Source organism: Ambystoma mexicanum, chromosome 14 (assembly GCF_040938575.1).
Source record: "Ambystoma mexicanum isolate Mex_15411 chromosome 14, UKY_AmexF1_1, whole genome shotgun sequence".
In the NCBI taxonomy this organism is placed as follows: Eukaryota; Metazoa; Chordata; class Amphibia; order Caudata; family Ambystomatidae; genus Ambystoma; species Ambystoma mexicanum.
This window is the reverse complement of record NC_090940.1, coordinates 287,638,325-287,656,153: the sequence shown is the minus strand read 5'-3', so window position 1 is coordinate 287,656,153 and position 17,829 is coordinate 287,638,325. Positions and strand designations below refer to the sequence as shown.

Here is a 17,829-nt window from a genome sequence, read left to right as displayed (position 1 = left end):
CATCTTCGTCGAACCCCAGCCCCTAAGGGGAAACAAACAAAAGGACAGCAAGGTGAAACAAAGGGACAAACAAGGGGAAACCTTCTCACCACAACAGACTTACCTGATTTTACCGCCGGAGGCATTATTCCCCAAGACTTCATACTTTCTCTCAGCGCCTGAATAAGGGTGAAAGCAACAGGTTACATATTGACATTATTTTATTGAACTGTGTTGGATAATACAAATCTTTACCTGAATATTACCGGTTGCCACTAGGAACTTTTCGCTAGGGTCAAGCTGCAACCTGCAAGGAATCGGACAAGAGTGAAAGTCAGACATTTGAACTCTTACGAACTACATACTTACGGCATCTTGCCGGGAATCTCGGAGTCAATATTGTTCTGGAACTCACCAATTCCTTCGAGCCAGTGAAGCAACTGGTTACCTACGCGCCCCTGCGCTCTATGCAGGATGGAGAGCTCATCTTTTAAACCATCAGGTGAGACTATAAGAGGGGACATCAAAGGTGATCAGTGGGGAGAACAGTGGGAGTGGGGGAGGGTTAACGCTCAACTCCACGGGTGGTTAATTCCCTTTCTCCATTTGCCAAGCAAACAAATCTAGGTGGGCCAGTCCAGTCCGTCATCTCGGCACTACGCGTCACATTGGTGGAGGCCGCAGCTGTCCAGTTCAGATCGAAGCCCCTGAGGGAGCCAGGTGAGCGTAACAAGGGCGGGGTGTTTAAGGATTGTAAGCATTCTGCGAAATCTGAGACATACAAATTATATAAAGTAGGAGCTAGCACGCAGCCCTGCTTTAAGCCTCTATTGGTAGAAAAAGGGGCCCCAGAATGCCAGATTGTGCTAGGCGAATCTGTACCTCAGTATGTGCGTGCAGCAACTTTAGGAAATACAGGATGGAATCATCTATGTCCCAATTTTCCAGCTAAAACCAAAGTACCACCCATAAAACACTATCAAAAGCCGAACTGTAGTCTACAAAGCACATATACAATGTCTGGTCTGGAATGAGTAGGTTGTCAGAAATTAGGGTAAGCAGAACCCACAAAGGATGGCTCATTGAACAGTTCTTCCTGAAACCAGTCTGAGTGATATCAAGCAGGGCACAATTATTGACCCATTGCAGAAGAGCCTCATGCAACATCTTATCAAAAATGTTTGAGGCGCTATCCAGCATAGCCAGAAGTCTGTAATTCTCAGGAAAATGACGGGAACCCTTCTTGAGGACAGGGTTAAGGACAGACTGCTGCCATGTCCTAGGGATGGAACCTGTTTTGCCAATATGCAAAAATAGTTGACGTAAAACCACTGCCCAAAATTCAGGGGCCCTCTTGAATATGATCTTACATAAGCCATCAGGGCCTGCAGACCAAGAGGCGGCCAATTGATCAATAACCAAGGAAAAATCTAAATCCTTGACCAACTGCCCCACCAGTGTATTAATCATAGGCCTACAGGCCAGCGTCTGAGGGAGTTCCTGAGGGACCCACCAATTATCCCAAATAAAATCCTCCCAACCATACTGTTAACTTTTAAGGCGCTTATATAATAAGAAAATACTGTTTCCAAGCACTATCCAAGGTATAAGTACTGTCAGTCAGTTGCTTCCAGTACGATTCTGTTCCTCACAGAAAGGAAAAAAAAATGTTTTGGCTGTCTTCAATTAAAATCCTATGGATTCTTCCTCTGCAGCTACTGGCTTTGGTGGAAAAAAGGTGGGGAACTGAGGTACGGGGGCATAGTGACACAATATATATATAGGGCTAACGTTATGTCCGGAGCCAACGAGTGGCACAGTTGACCCAAGCAATGTCGATGGTCTTTGTCGAGTCGTACTATGCCCCCTGTTTAAAAGTTTCCAAGCAGCTAGTGCTGGAAGGATAACTATCTGATGAGGAATCTGTGGGAGAATAATCCATAGAAAGAACATCACTGGTAAGTGATTTCTCCTTTCCTCCCACGTTCACACAGTCTATTCACTTCTACCCGCTCTCAAACTCTCCTTCCTAGCTCCAACACTGCCTGATTTCCACTACCTCTTTTTATACTGATGTTGAGCCCTTTATTGCCTCAATAAAAGTGGGATTAGTTGGGTCTCTATCTCGCTAGCCCTGGGTCACCCAGTTGATCAGGACCTGCAAGATTGCTTCTAATGGATGCCCTTCTCTGGTTTCATTGTTTTCCAGAGGAACAGCTTTTTCCAGATTCTCATGTTTGTTAATTGTATAATTGGAAGGGATTGTGCAGGCCAAGGGCTCAAAGGCAGCCACTGTCATGGTGGCTCCATGGTGCTAATCCCTGTCACTTTGTGTTGAATATTTCTTCCCTTGCTCACGTGGCCCGCTAGCCTTCCCACCTTTCCCTTGACTAGGTCTGGTAGTGAGCATGAGCAGAGGAGTGCAAGCCTGCTCATGGGCCTCTGTTCTCTTTCCTGTATATTATCTTGGACCAATGTACGTGTTTCTGCAGCCCCTGAACTACCCAAGCATTCTCTAAATGCCCCCATGTGATACTGCGTGTTTATCTGTTATCCATTACCACGGACCTTCTGCATGAGAGACGGGAGGAGAGCAAAGCTCATGTACCGCCTGCAAGGCTCTCAACACAATGCTCATGGCTTCATTGGCCCTTTGGGCCTCCTGGTCCCTCACTCTCTGCCCCAAGCAGATGACCTTGCCACACTAGGTAGATTGTGGCTTATGTGTTGGTTGCATGCATGTATGAATTGTGTATTCATCAGTTTGAATGTCCTCCTCTTGGGCATAAGAAATAAATGTTGTGGCTTGAATACAGATTGATCACATATTTAATGTGGAAATGAGGACCTGCTGCACTTTCTCCTGATATGTGACACATTTAGAGACCTATGAAGGAAGTAGCTGTGCCACCGTTTCATTGCTGACAATGTCAAAAGTTGTGTTGAGGCTAGTTAATTCATTTTGAAAGTTGGCATTGATGAAATGGTGTTTATATATGAATTAGTAAAAACTGGCTTAGAACGTCTGCAATCTGACTAATGAATGGGGTGGTTTTCTTACTGAGGATATGTGTGTATCTATATACATTTATGTTCATTTATTTGATGTGTTTATGTTGTATGGCTTTATTAATTTCATGTTAATGGAGAAAACTGAATAAAATATATTCAATCTGCTTTCCATGAACTTGATGAATATAAATTGGGATTGAATGGCAACATGAGTAAAATAATACATAGAATTCTAATCATGATAGCTTAGTACTGTCTGCATCTTTATGTAGTGGACTGCAGCGGCTGTTCTCACCTCCTTTTCAAATTGGTTTTCAGTGCACCCCTTTGTGGACTTAAAGGCAGTTGCATCACAAATCAGTGAATGTTGGAAACTGTGATGTATGAGAAGTACTTAAAAGTAGCATAATCTGCAATGGCAATCTGTTTAAGATCTGTTCTGCAGATTCTTGCTTCTTTCACTGCCTCCCTTCTAAAGAGTCCTCGTACTTCTGAATTTTATTGTCAGTTAGAAGAAAAGGTTTAAGGGAAGCAAAGAAATTATATCAAAGAAAGTTTTAATATACACATGGTACAGTCACTTGTATTATAGAGAAGACTCTGAGAGCTTTTGATGCAGTCCCTTTTGATGTAGCCAAGGCCCTCAGCGCTAAGAGTGTAGTCTTCATAGAGGGCTAATGGAAATGTTTGAAATCGCCACTAGGTAGCCTGTTTGAATAATAAAAGAATTCTACATAATAGTTGAATTAACTATTATCGAGAAACATTGTTAATGCTAACATGTCTTTTTAAGGTTGATTTTACATAAAAAGCAGCACTGGTAAACGTGTCAACTCTACCAATCCATGGACTGTTAAAGTGCTTCTTTCTTTTCTTCTGTCTTTATTGCCTTTTATCTATTCAGGATGTTGAGAATCTGCTCGACTCCTTAACGGGACAACCACACACAGAGGATTTGCTCCTTTTTTCTGTACCAGTCTGTGCACCATATACAGCCATGACAAATTATAAGTAAGTTATAATCACTTTAAAGTTGACTTTACATGTCCGGTTTCTGTTTTTTAGTATTTCTGTTAATTTTATTGGTGTTTTCCCAGTGTTTTCACAAAATGTGAATATTTGTATCCATCAGTGTTTATACTTTTCTTTCCCCGTGTATATGAGAAACATGCGTTTATTAACATACATACTTTTTGGGAGTAGAACTATCAATGGACAGGCTACAGGCTATTGAGGGAACTGTGACAAATTGACTTTTGCCCTGCAGGAATACAAGGATGAGTAGGGGCCAAAACAAGTGGCAACACAATAATAAAAGTAAAACAGACAGTCAAGAGATAAACCCCCTTTGCCTTTTGTGGTAATGTGGGCCAAGGGAAGACTATACTCTTAAGAGGGGTGTCAATGCAGTTTAGTAGCATCCCATCAGCAAAGCCTCAGGGTTACAGTTACTCAACCCTCCTGGACCTGGTGCCCTAGATGCAGTAGATGTCTTTATCATGTACAACATATCATCCCTATAAAATTAGATGGCTTATGATTCCATGTTTGTATTAACTATTGTGTCTAATTCTGCAAAGGAAAATAGTATATTAAAATATATGATCCAAGCCAATTATAGCATCGGATTTGCATGGGTCTCCAGCTGGAAATTCTCTTCATGATTTATTAGCCTCCAGTTATTACTGTAAAACTTTCTCATTAGACAATCCAGCATTTTGTCACCATTTTCCTCCCACTCCAGTGACTTAATTTGCTTCACCTTGTTTTTATATCTTTGTTTTAGTTTCCTTATACTTTGACATGATATGATATGATAGTTTATTTATCTAGCGCCTATACGCAATGTGTTTCAAAGCAAGGAAGGGAACAAGGGAAGATTCAATGACATTCTTACAGGACATGAACAAGAATGTGAAATTAACTATCGTTCTCGGCCTGACAAAGTTTCAGATAGTGCAAGAGCTAAAACACAGATAGGAAGGAAATGGTAAACAGACAGGCGAATACCGTGCTAGGCCTGATGACATTTCTGGTAGAGCCGGAGATTAACAGTAGGTGAGGGAGAGGAAAGGAGGGAGAGGAACAAAACAAGCGACTTATCGTACTAGGCCTGACAACATTTCAGATAGTGCTGGAAGGGGGGGACAAGTAAAGGGAGGGGGGCAGAGACAAACATTTGTTGCTATCATACTAGGTCCTGGGTACAGAGTAAGTGCATAGAAATAAATATGACATTCTAATAGGCCATGAACAGTAAGGATGTGAAATTAACTATCGTACTCGGCCTGACGACATTTCAGATAGTGTAAGAGCTAAGACATAGAAAAGGAAGGGAGGGGGAGAGTGGGAAGGAAATGGAAACAAACAAGCGACTATCGTACTAGGCCTGACGTCATTTCAGATAGTGCTGGGGGACGAGGGGGGTGCCGACGAGGTTGCTATCATACTAGGTCCAGGGACACTTCTGATAGAGTAAGTGCATAGAAGAAAGTAAGGGGAGGAGATAGGAAAAGGGAGAGGAGGAGAGAACACAGAGTAAGCAGTCAAAAATTGTGGAGAAGCAAGAGGGGAGAGACAATACAATTGCAGAAGTCAGTAGTAACACATAATGTTGCAAACCAGGATACAAGATGAAGATGGGAACAGCATGATTCAGGGCCACCATGAGTACAAGATGCAAAGGAAGTCAAGCATGAGAGTTGAGAAAGGGTGACGCACTGTGAATCAATGAAGGCCATACAAGCATTGGCCACAAGCCAGTGAAATCTACATCTTGTCTTGCTTTAGGCAAACGTTTATAATTTCTAATTTGGATTATCAAATCTTTTTTATTTTGCTGAATACGAGAACGGGTCACCTTGTAAGGCTTTGGACGAGCGCAGACATCAATCAATTCTTTAAGGAAAACCAGAACAGATGCTGGAAATAGGTGCTCAATGCTATAGTTGGTAGAGCCAATCGACATTAGTACCTGGGTACCAGGCAATCCTATTTCTCCAACTTGAAACTGGAGGCAAATAGGATTTTATGATCACTTAGGTTATTCTCCACCATATCTAACAAAGTGCATTTATATAATTTCTCTGAAGCATATATTAAATCAAGACGGGACTTATGTGTTCCTCTAGTCCGGGTAACCTCTCCTTCTAAGCACATAGTATTTCCATTAAGCCAATGCATGTTTCAATCGTCAAGTGTATTTGTCCAGCATCTTCACCTAGCACAAAGTTGGATTTGGTATTTAGAAATTATGGAAGAGGGACTAACAGGCGGCACTCTCTCCCATGAATTATTCAAATTAAAATCCCCCATGATAAATATATCTCCAGATGTGTCTACCTCTCTCCATTTGTACAAAACCCCTTCCATTATGATTTAAGAATTTTTCCAAAGTCTTAGTTGGTTCAGTCCAATAAATATTGATGATTAGGATTTGGCACCCTCCAACTTTCATATACATTTCCACAGCCAATGAACCCAAAATGGTGTTAAAGATAGTCCTCCCAGCACCCAGGACGTTTTTTATAGCAGAGTAATCCAACAGTGGATCTACCACTGGACCCCTTGCTGCTTTTTGAGTGACAGTAAAATATCCGTCAAGGATAAAATGTACCATTGCAAAGGTTTCCCGTAGGCAGATAATTACACAATCTTCATAGATTTGATTGATCTCCATAGCTCCTAGTAAATGTTTGTGGCCACAGGAGTTCCAAGAGAGTATTTTACACCTCCGGACAATATTAGAAACCTGGCCTGAAGGGTCGCCCACTATCTAAAGCTACCGACAAAGCTTTACGAGCTCCTTCACCCCCTTGTTTGCAAGTTATACGTATTTGCTGTATCAAGGGAGAAGCGGAGGGACGCCCATTTGTTTAATTATGGTAGCTATCTAGACAATACATACCAGGACCCCACAAATCAAACCCCTGCTGTCTCAGATCCTCAACTGCCGCTAATACCATAAGACAAATGGTCAACCCATACTTCTATTCTCCTCCTAGGCCCTACACGGTACTGAAGTGTTCAATCGTGACAAAGACGGCTATACTCTCAGTTCAGTTTTGCTTAGCGAGTCCACATTTATAACAGTCTCCAAGTCACTATTTGCCACTGAATCCATCCTAGGTGCCTTACTTTTCCTGTTGCTTTTACTCTTATTCTTGGTAACTTGAACCGCCTAAGGGGGTTTTATTTCCCCTATTGCCTTTGGTATTTCTTTACTCCCTTTGTCACTAAAGATGGATTAAAGCGGGGGACTTGTTGCCTTTCTCCTTTGTCTGCAGAGAATGTAAAAATGTACAAGATGAGTCCTTGCACCATTTTACCCTAGTTTTTGATTTTTAGATTGCATCCAACTGAGGACGTATGGGGAAAACAATCGACTAGAATTACAATCACTGGTTATTTTGGAGAGATCGACAAGTTAATTTGCAATTCTTCAGCTCCCTCATCGGGTAGCGCACTCAACCTAGGGAATTCTCGCATAACTGTGGCCGACGGGGGGGGTATCAGAAGGCATACTCGGATCAAAGCCATTTAATTCTTGCCTAGGAGTCTGTGGCACCACTATGGGCTACAATGACTTCTCTAATGATTGTTCTCTCAACGTTTGACACATTCATCCAACTTAATATGCAGCCCCACAAAATGCATTGTTTTTTTCCCTTGTCATTTTACAGCTCAAATACCTTCCCTAAATAATTGAGTACTGTCAACAGATAATCTGCTTGAAGAGTCAGATGAAGATGCAGACAAATCTAGAGGTCGCAATAACTCATTTGTACAAAAAGGTTTAAAGATCACTGGTGTCATCGAAAGATGCACAGACAAGTTAACATCTCCCTGTTGTACTACATTGTCAACTGGCTGAGCTGGCCCGGCTGTTAGCCCAGTCTGTCATGTTTCCGAGTTGGGGGGTATAGCACTAGAATAAACAGATCACTGTGCTGATCATGTTACTTCAGAGTGGTCCTGCTGCTGGTGCGGTGAGTTAGAGGGGTTTCATTTGTAGGAACCACATTCACCTGGACGCTGGAGATCTAATAATTTAGTTGTTAGAATCAGCTTGAGTATATCAAGCAAAAAGTATAACTTGTGAGATGATGAGCTCCGGCATGATGGCTCTGCTGAAAAGCTAGCTCTCAGGCCAGCGAGGCCTCTGCGGCCTGAAAGATTGCCTGAGATATAGCTATTCAGCAAAGCCATCATTCCAGAGCTCATCGTCTCAAAAGTTCTACCTTCTTGCTCTCTCCCACAAACATGCCTTGAGAAAGACCCCTGTTGGGTCGAAACACATGTTCGCTTTTGTGTGTTAATATACCACTGCTAAACTCTTGACCCAACCTCTACATGGCCTCTCATTTTTTGCTTGATATACTCAAGCTCGTTCTAACAACTAAATTATTAGATCTCCAGTGCCCAGGTGAATGTGGTTCTTAAAAATAAACCCATCTGTCATGTTTCCATTCCCAACGGGCGTTGCTCGCCTTAGTGGTGATATACCTATAAACGAGTTGGCAAAGGATTTAGGGCAGTCACCCACACAAACACTCCTCATATGGAAAGAAATCTGTTATTTTATTTGTGTGTTGGTAGAAGTAATCATGTAGTATATGTGTGGTCACTGGGATGTGGGTCCATGCAACAGAGAGTGATCATCCATCCTCCTAACCCCACCCTCTTGCTGTGCTGACAACGTTGGCATAACAGGAGTAGGCACACACTGGAACTGAGGTCTCAACCGCCTTACTCCGAAGTTAGTAAATTTTTATAAAAGCAGCGAGGGGAAACTTAATGCATATTAATATCGTTTAGCTCCTTACCGTACACCGGCAAGATTGCCTCACCTTCATGGCCTTTTGTGGACTGCAGTTGACTGCACGCTCTGCTGATGTGCTCAGCTCAGCATGTTCCACACTCTTGTCAGAAGCTTGAAAGCAGAGCTGAGTGGTGCTCCTTAAGTTGCAGTCTCCTCTGCAACCACGCCATAGGTAACACAGTTCCAAGGCTTCCACTTTTAGTTAAAGGATTGCTCCTTACCAATATTTATAGATATAGTCTACTTAGCCCAATGGCCCCCAACAACAGTTACCCTCAGCTGGGTGCTCTGCGTGGAGAGTCGCGCTGCCTGCATGTTTTTGTCAGCTTCTTGTAAGTTTCGCTTGCACTCCACCGCTCCGGAAAAAAGTCAACAGGTAAAATGGCCTCCACCGGCAGACAACCACCAGTGCTGGCTACACTATACTCACAAACTCCAAGGCTTGGAACCGGCCAAGAGCAGATACAGACATCTCAGACTGCGGTGTGCGTGGGAGTGCCTTGTGGTCCCCCGGTGGGTTTGATACAGGCTTGGCACCACCCGCTGCCCCAGTAAACACTGAAGGCACAAGCAGAACCGATCACAGCACACTCAAACATCCAGGTCAACCTCCATTGAGGCTAGAGGAAAGGGTTGTCAAGTGTCCACGAGTGTCAAGCCTCACTGATTCCAGTGAAAGAACGAGAGCGTGGAACAGCCCCTCCCGACACCACAACTCTGTTCTAGGGGTATTCTCACAATAGCATTAATAGCCTAATTGAAGAAACCCAACACCAGTGTATTTTTACATTGGCAGTGCTTGCATTATTGTGCACAAACATCGTGTGCGTTCATTCAGTGAAAATGCTGACATATATTGTGGGCAGAGGTATCCTAAACATGCAATGGATCGTGCTCATGTGTAGTGTTGGTGACCTGGCCTTTTTGGGGATGATTTTTCCTGTTTTAACCTACAAGACCAATTTAAAATTGTATATGTTTTACGCTTCCTTGTCTTTGCCTTGCTGTCCTTTGCATGGATATTTCCTGCACACTCTCTTCCATGCTGTAATTTGCCTCACTGGGGTTCTTGTGCCCCATAGCCAGCTTTTAGAAGGGGCCAGGTTTCTCCCTTCGCCCCTCTCCCCTGCCATGCCATTATAGAGGAGTCTGATGAGTTCCCTGATCCTCCTCATCATGACTTGCCAGGGTAGCCCAGGGGGTTTATGGCTGGGGTTTGCCCAGCCACTTTCCAATTTGCCTCCCACGGGTGGGTGAGATGTGAATCTGTGGGCCAATTACCCTGCAAGGAATGCAGTAATCCCCACAAAGACCACAATAGAAGCAGAAGAGAGAATCACAGGCTTTTCGAGTGTCCCAATCCCCTTATACAAACGCAGTTCAGGCCACGTGTGCGAGTTCACAGCAGACAATCAAGACACAAGCGTACGTTACCTGCAAGACACTAAGACATCTCAGCGATGTGGAATTCCAACACCAGACGAACAAGGATGCAGAAATGTGTAATGTGTTCCGTAATTCAACAAGATGCAAGATGTCAGCGTTAGTCACCCTGCCCTTTGAAACCTCCATTACTCTCATTAGTGAGCCTAAGCTCTGTTACATGATTAACTAGTTCAAACATAAAACAGAGTCAACACAGGGAGGGTTGGAGACCTAGCCTGCCCCACTGGAAGGAAAATTAAAGGCATTTCGAGAACCCAGATGGAGAAGAGATCCTGATGTATATAGAGGTGGTTGGTCCTGATCCCTGGAGACACAGTGGCAGTGTGAAGAAGCACATAGGTCAGAAGGCTGTGCCATGGTGTCACCCCACAAGGCTGTGGTAAACCTTGCTGTTCCCAGAAGAGCAAGCTAAGGTGGAAAAGGGGCCAATTGTGACAAGCTCTGCTACGAACCATTTGGGGATTGGAGGCAGCTCATCACACCTGCCTCCAACCCAAACTACAAGCCATGTGTCACACAGTGGACACTGATCAGAATAAACTAATCAATATTAATTACTTTTTCACCACTTTGGGCACCTTTTTCAACCCTGTGGACACTTCTTTTATTACAATTCTGTTTCCCTTATTCGCTCATGACTATGCCACCTTCTTCACCCCTCTGGAACTTCCTTTCCACATCCTCCATGGTCGTCCTCCTTCCAGCCCAATGGGTCTCTTAACTCCCCACCTTTTGGATCTGCCTTTACCCAGCCTCCTACATCCTTCCTGTGGGTTCATGTCCTCTCCTTAACCCAGCTATCTGAGTCCTTAACCAGCCTTCTGCATTCTGGTTTCTCAAGACTCTGGAATCCTGCCTCTTGCTCTCCCCAAGCTCCAGGGGCTCTGTTCTAGTCTCCTGTCTTGAGCTCCTTCCCTAGCTTTTTCTCCTCCAGTCTACAGCCAGCACTGAAGAACCTCTTCCTCCTACCACCACTGCCTACTAATTGGGCCCTTGAGATTTTTGTTAGGGCTTTGGCGCCTCCATCTAACCTCCCTCTTGTGAAATGCAGATCAGGTATGGTGGTTGTGTTTGGAGAACTTGGGAATCTTAGTTCTCACGGCATGGAAAGATCTGGACCGCAGCTTTGAGAACCACCTCTGCCGTATTATCTTTGTGTTATCCTGGACCAGCTCAGGTCCCTCTCTTGGTTTACAAATTTAATTTGGTTTAATTTGGGAGCATATTCAGCACCTGCGTGAGGGGAGCTGAGCAGTCTGGCCCTGCGGGAATGCTGCTCCTCGATTTTCTTAAAGGGCTGGAGTAGGGACCGCTATCCTATGTTGGAGTGCCCATTTTGCGACCCCACCATCGACTCACTCTTCCAAACAGGGCACTTCATCACATACCATCGCCCCTTCCATCAAGCTTTCTGCTAAAGAGGTTGCCAGAGTCTCCTGGGCCTCACACCTCGGTGTGTTTGTATGCAGATTATTTTCTCCTCCTTAGGTGAAGATGAAAGCCGATGATTCTCGTCTTTTGGTGTCGCCTAAGAAGACATTCTCCTGGAAGACCTTAAGTGTCCCACTGATTTCCACGTAGTTGAATACAAGCTATATTGCTTTCCACTGTTGTGGTTCCAATGGCGGATACCAGGCTTGGTGATGTCCTGTTTGTTGTTTTGCCACACCTTTCTCTGTCTGAAGTTTGAGTCTCCTCTTGTTAATCACCGCTCCGTAGGTAGGTCGCTGTATCTGGGTAAAGGACCTTGGACACGGGTGTTAAGCAAGGACTCGTGAATACAACCGCAATTCCAGCTCCCCTGAATTCAATGATTCAGGCTTCCTCGAAAGATGGGCTCTTCTCTACGATGTGCTCCTCTGCTGTTTCAATATGAACAGACAGAGTTGCCAATCGCCTAAAAGAGCGGGGAGAACACACACCGCAAAACCCAATGCTAAAAAGGAATGCTATTAGAAAGGAAAGATACTAGATATGCAATTTGAGGAAGAACGGAAATAATGATCTCAATAAGTAAAGGAATACCTAGGCAAGGGATGGATTGGTTCAATATAGGAAAGACCCTGAATGAACTGTCTCCGGAGGATCAATGGTGTCCGACAACAGACGGTAAACAACGACAGGAAAAAAGTAACAAAAGGGGGAGGTTAGTACAGGTAATTAGACCCGGGCGGCACGAGGGTCGCACTAGTGGCGGGTTGGTGCAAACAGGTAAGCTTCACTTATGCACTTGGTGAGTTGTTTTTTCAGATGGTATAGCAAGGCAGTCCAGGAAGGCGTTCCAGGGTCGGTAACCAGGTAAGCGTTAATTATGAACTTGGTGAGTTGTTTTTTCAGATGGTATTGGGAGTCTGAAATAACGTACCAATGTTCACAGAGAAAAGGAGATACAAAGAGCAGCAGCGTTCTGTAGTGTAGATATTGCTTAAGGAGTTCAATAGAGGTGTACAGGAGTTCAGCGGGGGTTGGAGGAAATACCCAACTGAAGAACCCAGGATTAGATTACCTTATATGGTTGGACCGCCCGTTGAACAGGCTGAACGTCCAGAACGAGGTAAGGCGAGGAGCTGCAAGGAGGCAATGGGTGCGGGCGGGAGAACCCTGAACTACCGTGCCAGCCGGAGATGCAGGAAACTCACAGGAAGTAATGCAGGCAGTCCAAGGGCATTCTGAATCGGAAAATGTAACGGGCTCAAAAACACGCCAAGGGAGTAAACAAAGGCAGTCCAGGAAGGCGTTCCGGGGTCGATAACCAGGTAAACAAAAAGCGTTTCGAAAAGAGATTTCACAAGAGGGATGGTACGAAAACCTTAAGAGCATAGTACTGCGATTAGCAGCAATGAGCCGGCAGGGGAACGGCACTTTTAAGCTGCAGAAGGGCGTGGCTTCAATATGCGTACTTTACGCATGGAACGTGTCAGCTGACACAAGTTCCTCCAACTCGTGCCCAGGCGCAATGGTAACCTGTATTCGCTCCATAAGGGAGCTTGCAAATGCTTTCTCCTCAGCAGGGAAGCCGCAGGATTGAAAAATGCGACATTCTGTGGCCCGTATGTAACACCTCTGGCTCTTACTTGGGGCTATGTGAACAGACTCTCCCAGCATAGCCTGCCTGGGGAGCAGACATAGTCTTTTCCTAGAGTCGAACAGGTGGCCTCTGCCACAGCTCATGTAGTTAGGGAAAGGTTGACCTCGGGTTTCCAGTGGGCAAGATGGTGTAAAAACACGTGATGGCGTGGCTAATGCTACCCGTGTGTGTCTGGGCCTTGTGTAGGTTTCTTATCTGCTGTTCAGCTTTGGGAAACTGGGATCACTGCCTTGTGATTTTCTGGGTTCATGGTCTTCTAGAGTTTCCTTTGTGAACAACAGTGTCTCAAAGGTAATGTAATCAATGATCTCCACTTTGAGGGATGTAAAGGGGTGCGATTGAATAATTCATAAGTAAGGCCACTAGGTTTCTGGGATGTTCGATGGGGATATAGGCATATATCCCTCTGTGGTGGGATCCAAATTTGTATGGTGGTAACAGGACCCAGCAGCAACCAGGTGACCGGTCCACGCGCACATCAGTTCTGCAGCATGGGGTCTAGCATGGATTCACATGCTCATGAATATTCCCTGTCGTCAGGCTGGTAATCCTTGAAAAAAGAAAAACAGTTCATCTTTAGCCTGAAAGCTACATTTCTTCTCTAAACATATCACTGTCCTTTGGGTCATACTGCCCCCATCCAATGACAGTTGTCTCCCTAAACTCCACCCTTGGTTTTCATCTTCAGGTTTTTAGCACACTTTTCAGGGTTGAGCGTCCGCTCATCTTGCTCTGCAAGCTTTTTTAATATTTCGAGTTCTTTTCCATAAAGTTTAGTGTTTTTGACTGACTTTGTTCCATCATTCGACCGTCGAAGATCGGCACCACAATGATTTGTATTGCCTGCATCCGGACCATAATGAGGAGGAATGCAAGATTTGCTGTGGTGTTTTTCAAAGAAGACGAAGAAGGCATGGCTCAAGTTGGGGAAGGCCTCTGACGCAGCCTCTGGGAATTGGTCATACCTCATTCAGGACCGGCTGGGCCCATGAGCAAACTCCTTCTGGAAAGAGGTTGAGGTCCTTTGAGGACGCCCTGCACAGTGGGGTCCAAGAAAAAGGATAAGCACCATGCTAGGGATCCCACTGGGTTCGCTGCAGCTTCAGGTCCCAGTTCAGGAAGTACACGTTCACCATCGCAATCTACGTTCATAGCAAGCCTGCCAGTTACGGGTGCTCCTTCCAAGAGGAAGTCCTTGACCCCATCGAAGCTCTGATTGCCGTCCTCGGGCAAGTCTGCAAGGGAGAAGTCCTTGGGTGACTACTCTGGCCCCCCCTCAAAGACACCATCAGCAACCAAGATGACGACTTTGTTGACGACTGCTTCATCGTCCAGGACAACCACGACCCCTTTGACAACCATCACGACTTTGTCGAAAGGGGGCCTGACAACGATGGTGGGCTCTACGATCCAGACGAGAACTACCCCTGTGTGGCCTTGCTTCCACGGCTTTGGTAGCGCCGCCAATCAGCTGATGCTCCTGTGAAAGTCATGATGCCCATCGTCTCCTCATTCCAGAAGGAGTCGTAAAGGCCGGGAGCAGCTACCGCCCACAGGGCATCCCCCCAGGAAGGGGGTGGGTGTCCCCAACGAGGCCAAGAGATTCTCTGAAGGAGCCTGTGCACATCTACACGAGCTCCGATAACTTGCCCGAGAACTAATACTCTGACTTCGAAAGGGGGCTATGGTACTATGACCATGGATGGGTTTTCGCAGGGCGAGTCTGAATCTCCATCTAGCCCAGAGCCATTGCCGGCTGTTCCTCTCATGCCTTGGCCAGCACCCTGGGACATGTCGTTGGACATCCTTACGACCTTGCACACTTTGGTATCGGAGATAAAACAAATGCTACCTGCTACTCCTGTGCCTGTTCCGACCCAGAGTCCCACAAGGCCTCCAACCAGGAGCTCTTCCAGGTCAAAGCATAAGTCAAAGGACCCTTCTGGCCAGCGACATCAGCCAATACCGCTGCATCAGCCTTTGACCCTTGTATTGGAGGAGCCCGCACACACAGACACCGGTACGGGTACTACGGCCACTCATACCGATGAGTCCGATAACTATATCCCAGCAGATGGGAGCTGCTGGGTGCCGTTGAGCCTGCCAGGGCCTCACCACATGATGAGGTTGGTTCTTTTTTTCATTCATGCTATGATCTTGAGGGTCTCTGCTCTCCAACCTGCTGCCAGAGGAGACGAAAAAAGAGGGGTTCCTCTTCCAGCACCGGGAGTCCAGACAGTAGTCGATCATGTTGATCCCTCTGCTGGATGATGTCTGGGAGGAAGGTTTGGCCTTGATGAAGACGGCAAGTACCGCTCTACCGAAGAGAGATAGGCTGGAGAAGAAGTACAGGGTCCCAGACTCTGCCCCAGGTGCTTGAGGTTCCCACCTTCTCCGGACTGTGATTTCTGCTGCTGGCAGGAAGCATTCATCTAATCCATCGTCCTCGGCCATATTGCCTCTAGACCAGGATGGGGGAAGAAGCTTGATGCATAAGTGCATAATTTGGGAAGTGCATAAGTTACACTGCCGCCTCCATTGTCCAAGCCGCTAATGCCACGGCCATCTTAGCCCACTACGATAAGGAGCTATAAGATGAGCACAGGGCCCATTCTAGACTTCCGTTCGGAAGAAGAGGTGGCCTTGGATCACGCCATCACGTGGCTCTGGACAGCACGAATAACGGTTTCCACCAAATGGGCAATGGGGTGTCCCTCCGTAGCCAAGGCTGGCTGAAGGCCACTAACTTCAGGGAGGATGTCCAGTCCAAGGTGATGGACATACCCTTTGATGGGCACACTCTGTTTGGATCCAGAGGATCAAGATGGATACAGAGACTTTGCGCTCACTGGGGACACTGCATCACAAGAGATCGTTGTCCTTTCGGGCCTCGAGGGGGAAGTCCGGTAGGTCTTCGAAGGGGTATAACACCTCCTATCGCAAGCCCTCCCATTCCATGACCCAGGAGTCCTGCCAGGGCCATTCACAAGCCTACGGCAGCAAAGGACAGCAGCGTTGTTGCCCTCAAGCCAGGGTGCAGACACCCAAGCAGGCCTGAACCAGCCGAGGATCGGGGGCCCCCAGTGGAAGGCAGGCTAGCGAACTTTGTCAACAAGTGGAAGTCCATCATCACGGATAAATGGTGCTGGACACTCTTCATAAGGGGCACGCCTTGGAATTCCAACACAGGTGTTCTTGCATTCCTCCTGTGGCATGCCAAGAATTACACATGGCTCAGCTGCTGCAGGAGGTTCAAGCCATGTTAAGGAAAGGGGTGATAGACCCCATGCCCAAGTGCTTTTGGGGCTCCAGAGTGTGCCCCAGGTACTTTCTGCTATGGAAAACGTCAGGAGGGTGGCGGCCGATCCTGAACTTAAGATGTCTCAACAAGTACTTGGAGTCCCAGAAGTTCCAGATGGTCAGGTTGCAGCACATGCTTGGTCAACTGGAGGAAGGAAACTTCCTGGCGACGCTTACTTTCACGTCCCCCTCCACCGGTATCATCGAAGGTTCCTGCGATTTGTGTTCCAAGGACAGCACTATCAGTTCAAGGCACTGACCTTCAGCCTGAAATCAGCCCCAAGGGTGTTCATGCATTGCCTGGCTCCGGTAGTGGTGCATCTTCATCTCAAGGGGATCCACGTCTACCCTTATCTGGACGACTGGCTCATTCACTCCCACTCTTGCGCATTGGCAAACCAGCACATGGCGGAGACCATCCGTCTGCTGACTGAGCTTGCATCATCAATTATCCTAAATCCTGCGTGGAGCCATCACAGAACGCTCTATTCTGGAACGCCCTTCTCAACACAGTCACATGCCTGGCTACCCCCCTCGGAGGAGTGTGAGACCGCCATCCTGGGAAAGGTGCAGCGCCTGTATAGGCGGTGCAATCTGCTATGGTACGAGCCTTCAAATCGCTCTTTGGCATGATGTCCTCCTTCACCCACCTTGTCCCTTTTTGCAGGCTGCAGATGAGGCCTCTTCTGAGTTTTTGGGCGCACGGTGCGTCAGGTCTCAGGCGGTTGGGCAGACGAGATCGTCTTCAATCAGGAGTTCCAGCAAGCTCAAGGATGGTGGGGAGCGTGCCCACATCTGACACAAGGAGCTCTTTCCAAGTGCCTCAGTACCAGGCGACGGTCACCATGGACGCCTCCCTAGATGGGAGGGGGGCCCACACCGGACAGTTGCACTCCAGCGGAGAAGGACCTTCACATCCGCTCCTGCTACGAGTGATCAACACACTCATACAGTGTTGTTGCATGATGATACTCATCACTCTGGCGTGATCTTGACAGATCTGGACCTGCTCAGTCTGTCAGTGGCTCCGTCCACCCGGCTGCCTCCACTTCCTGATCTTCTCGCCAGAGAAAATGGGGCGATACTGCTCCACCACGTGGCATTGATGAGCCTCACAGCCTGGCTCCTGCAGCCCTAGAGTTTGGGCATTATTCCCTGCTGCTGGAATGTAAGGATATCCTAG

General features: G+C 46.5%; 1 protein-coding gene across 2 annotated transcripts in view; it reads left to right on the top strand.

The window, feature by feature from the left end:
• Positions 1-17,829, top strand: part of NEMF (nuclear export mediator factor) — a 1,733,781-nt gene that overhangs the window by 1,528,307 nt on the left and 187,645 nt on the right. For both annotated transcript variants that reach the window (XM_069637407.1, XM_069637408.1), the window contains one exon: positions 3,896-4,002. In XM_069637407.1, coding sequence (XP_069493508.1) covers positions 3,896-4,002 — 107 coding nt within the window. The remainder of the gene's footprint in view (positions 1-3,895; positions 4,003-17,829) is intronic.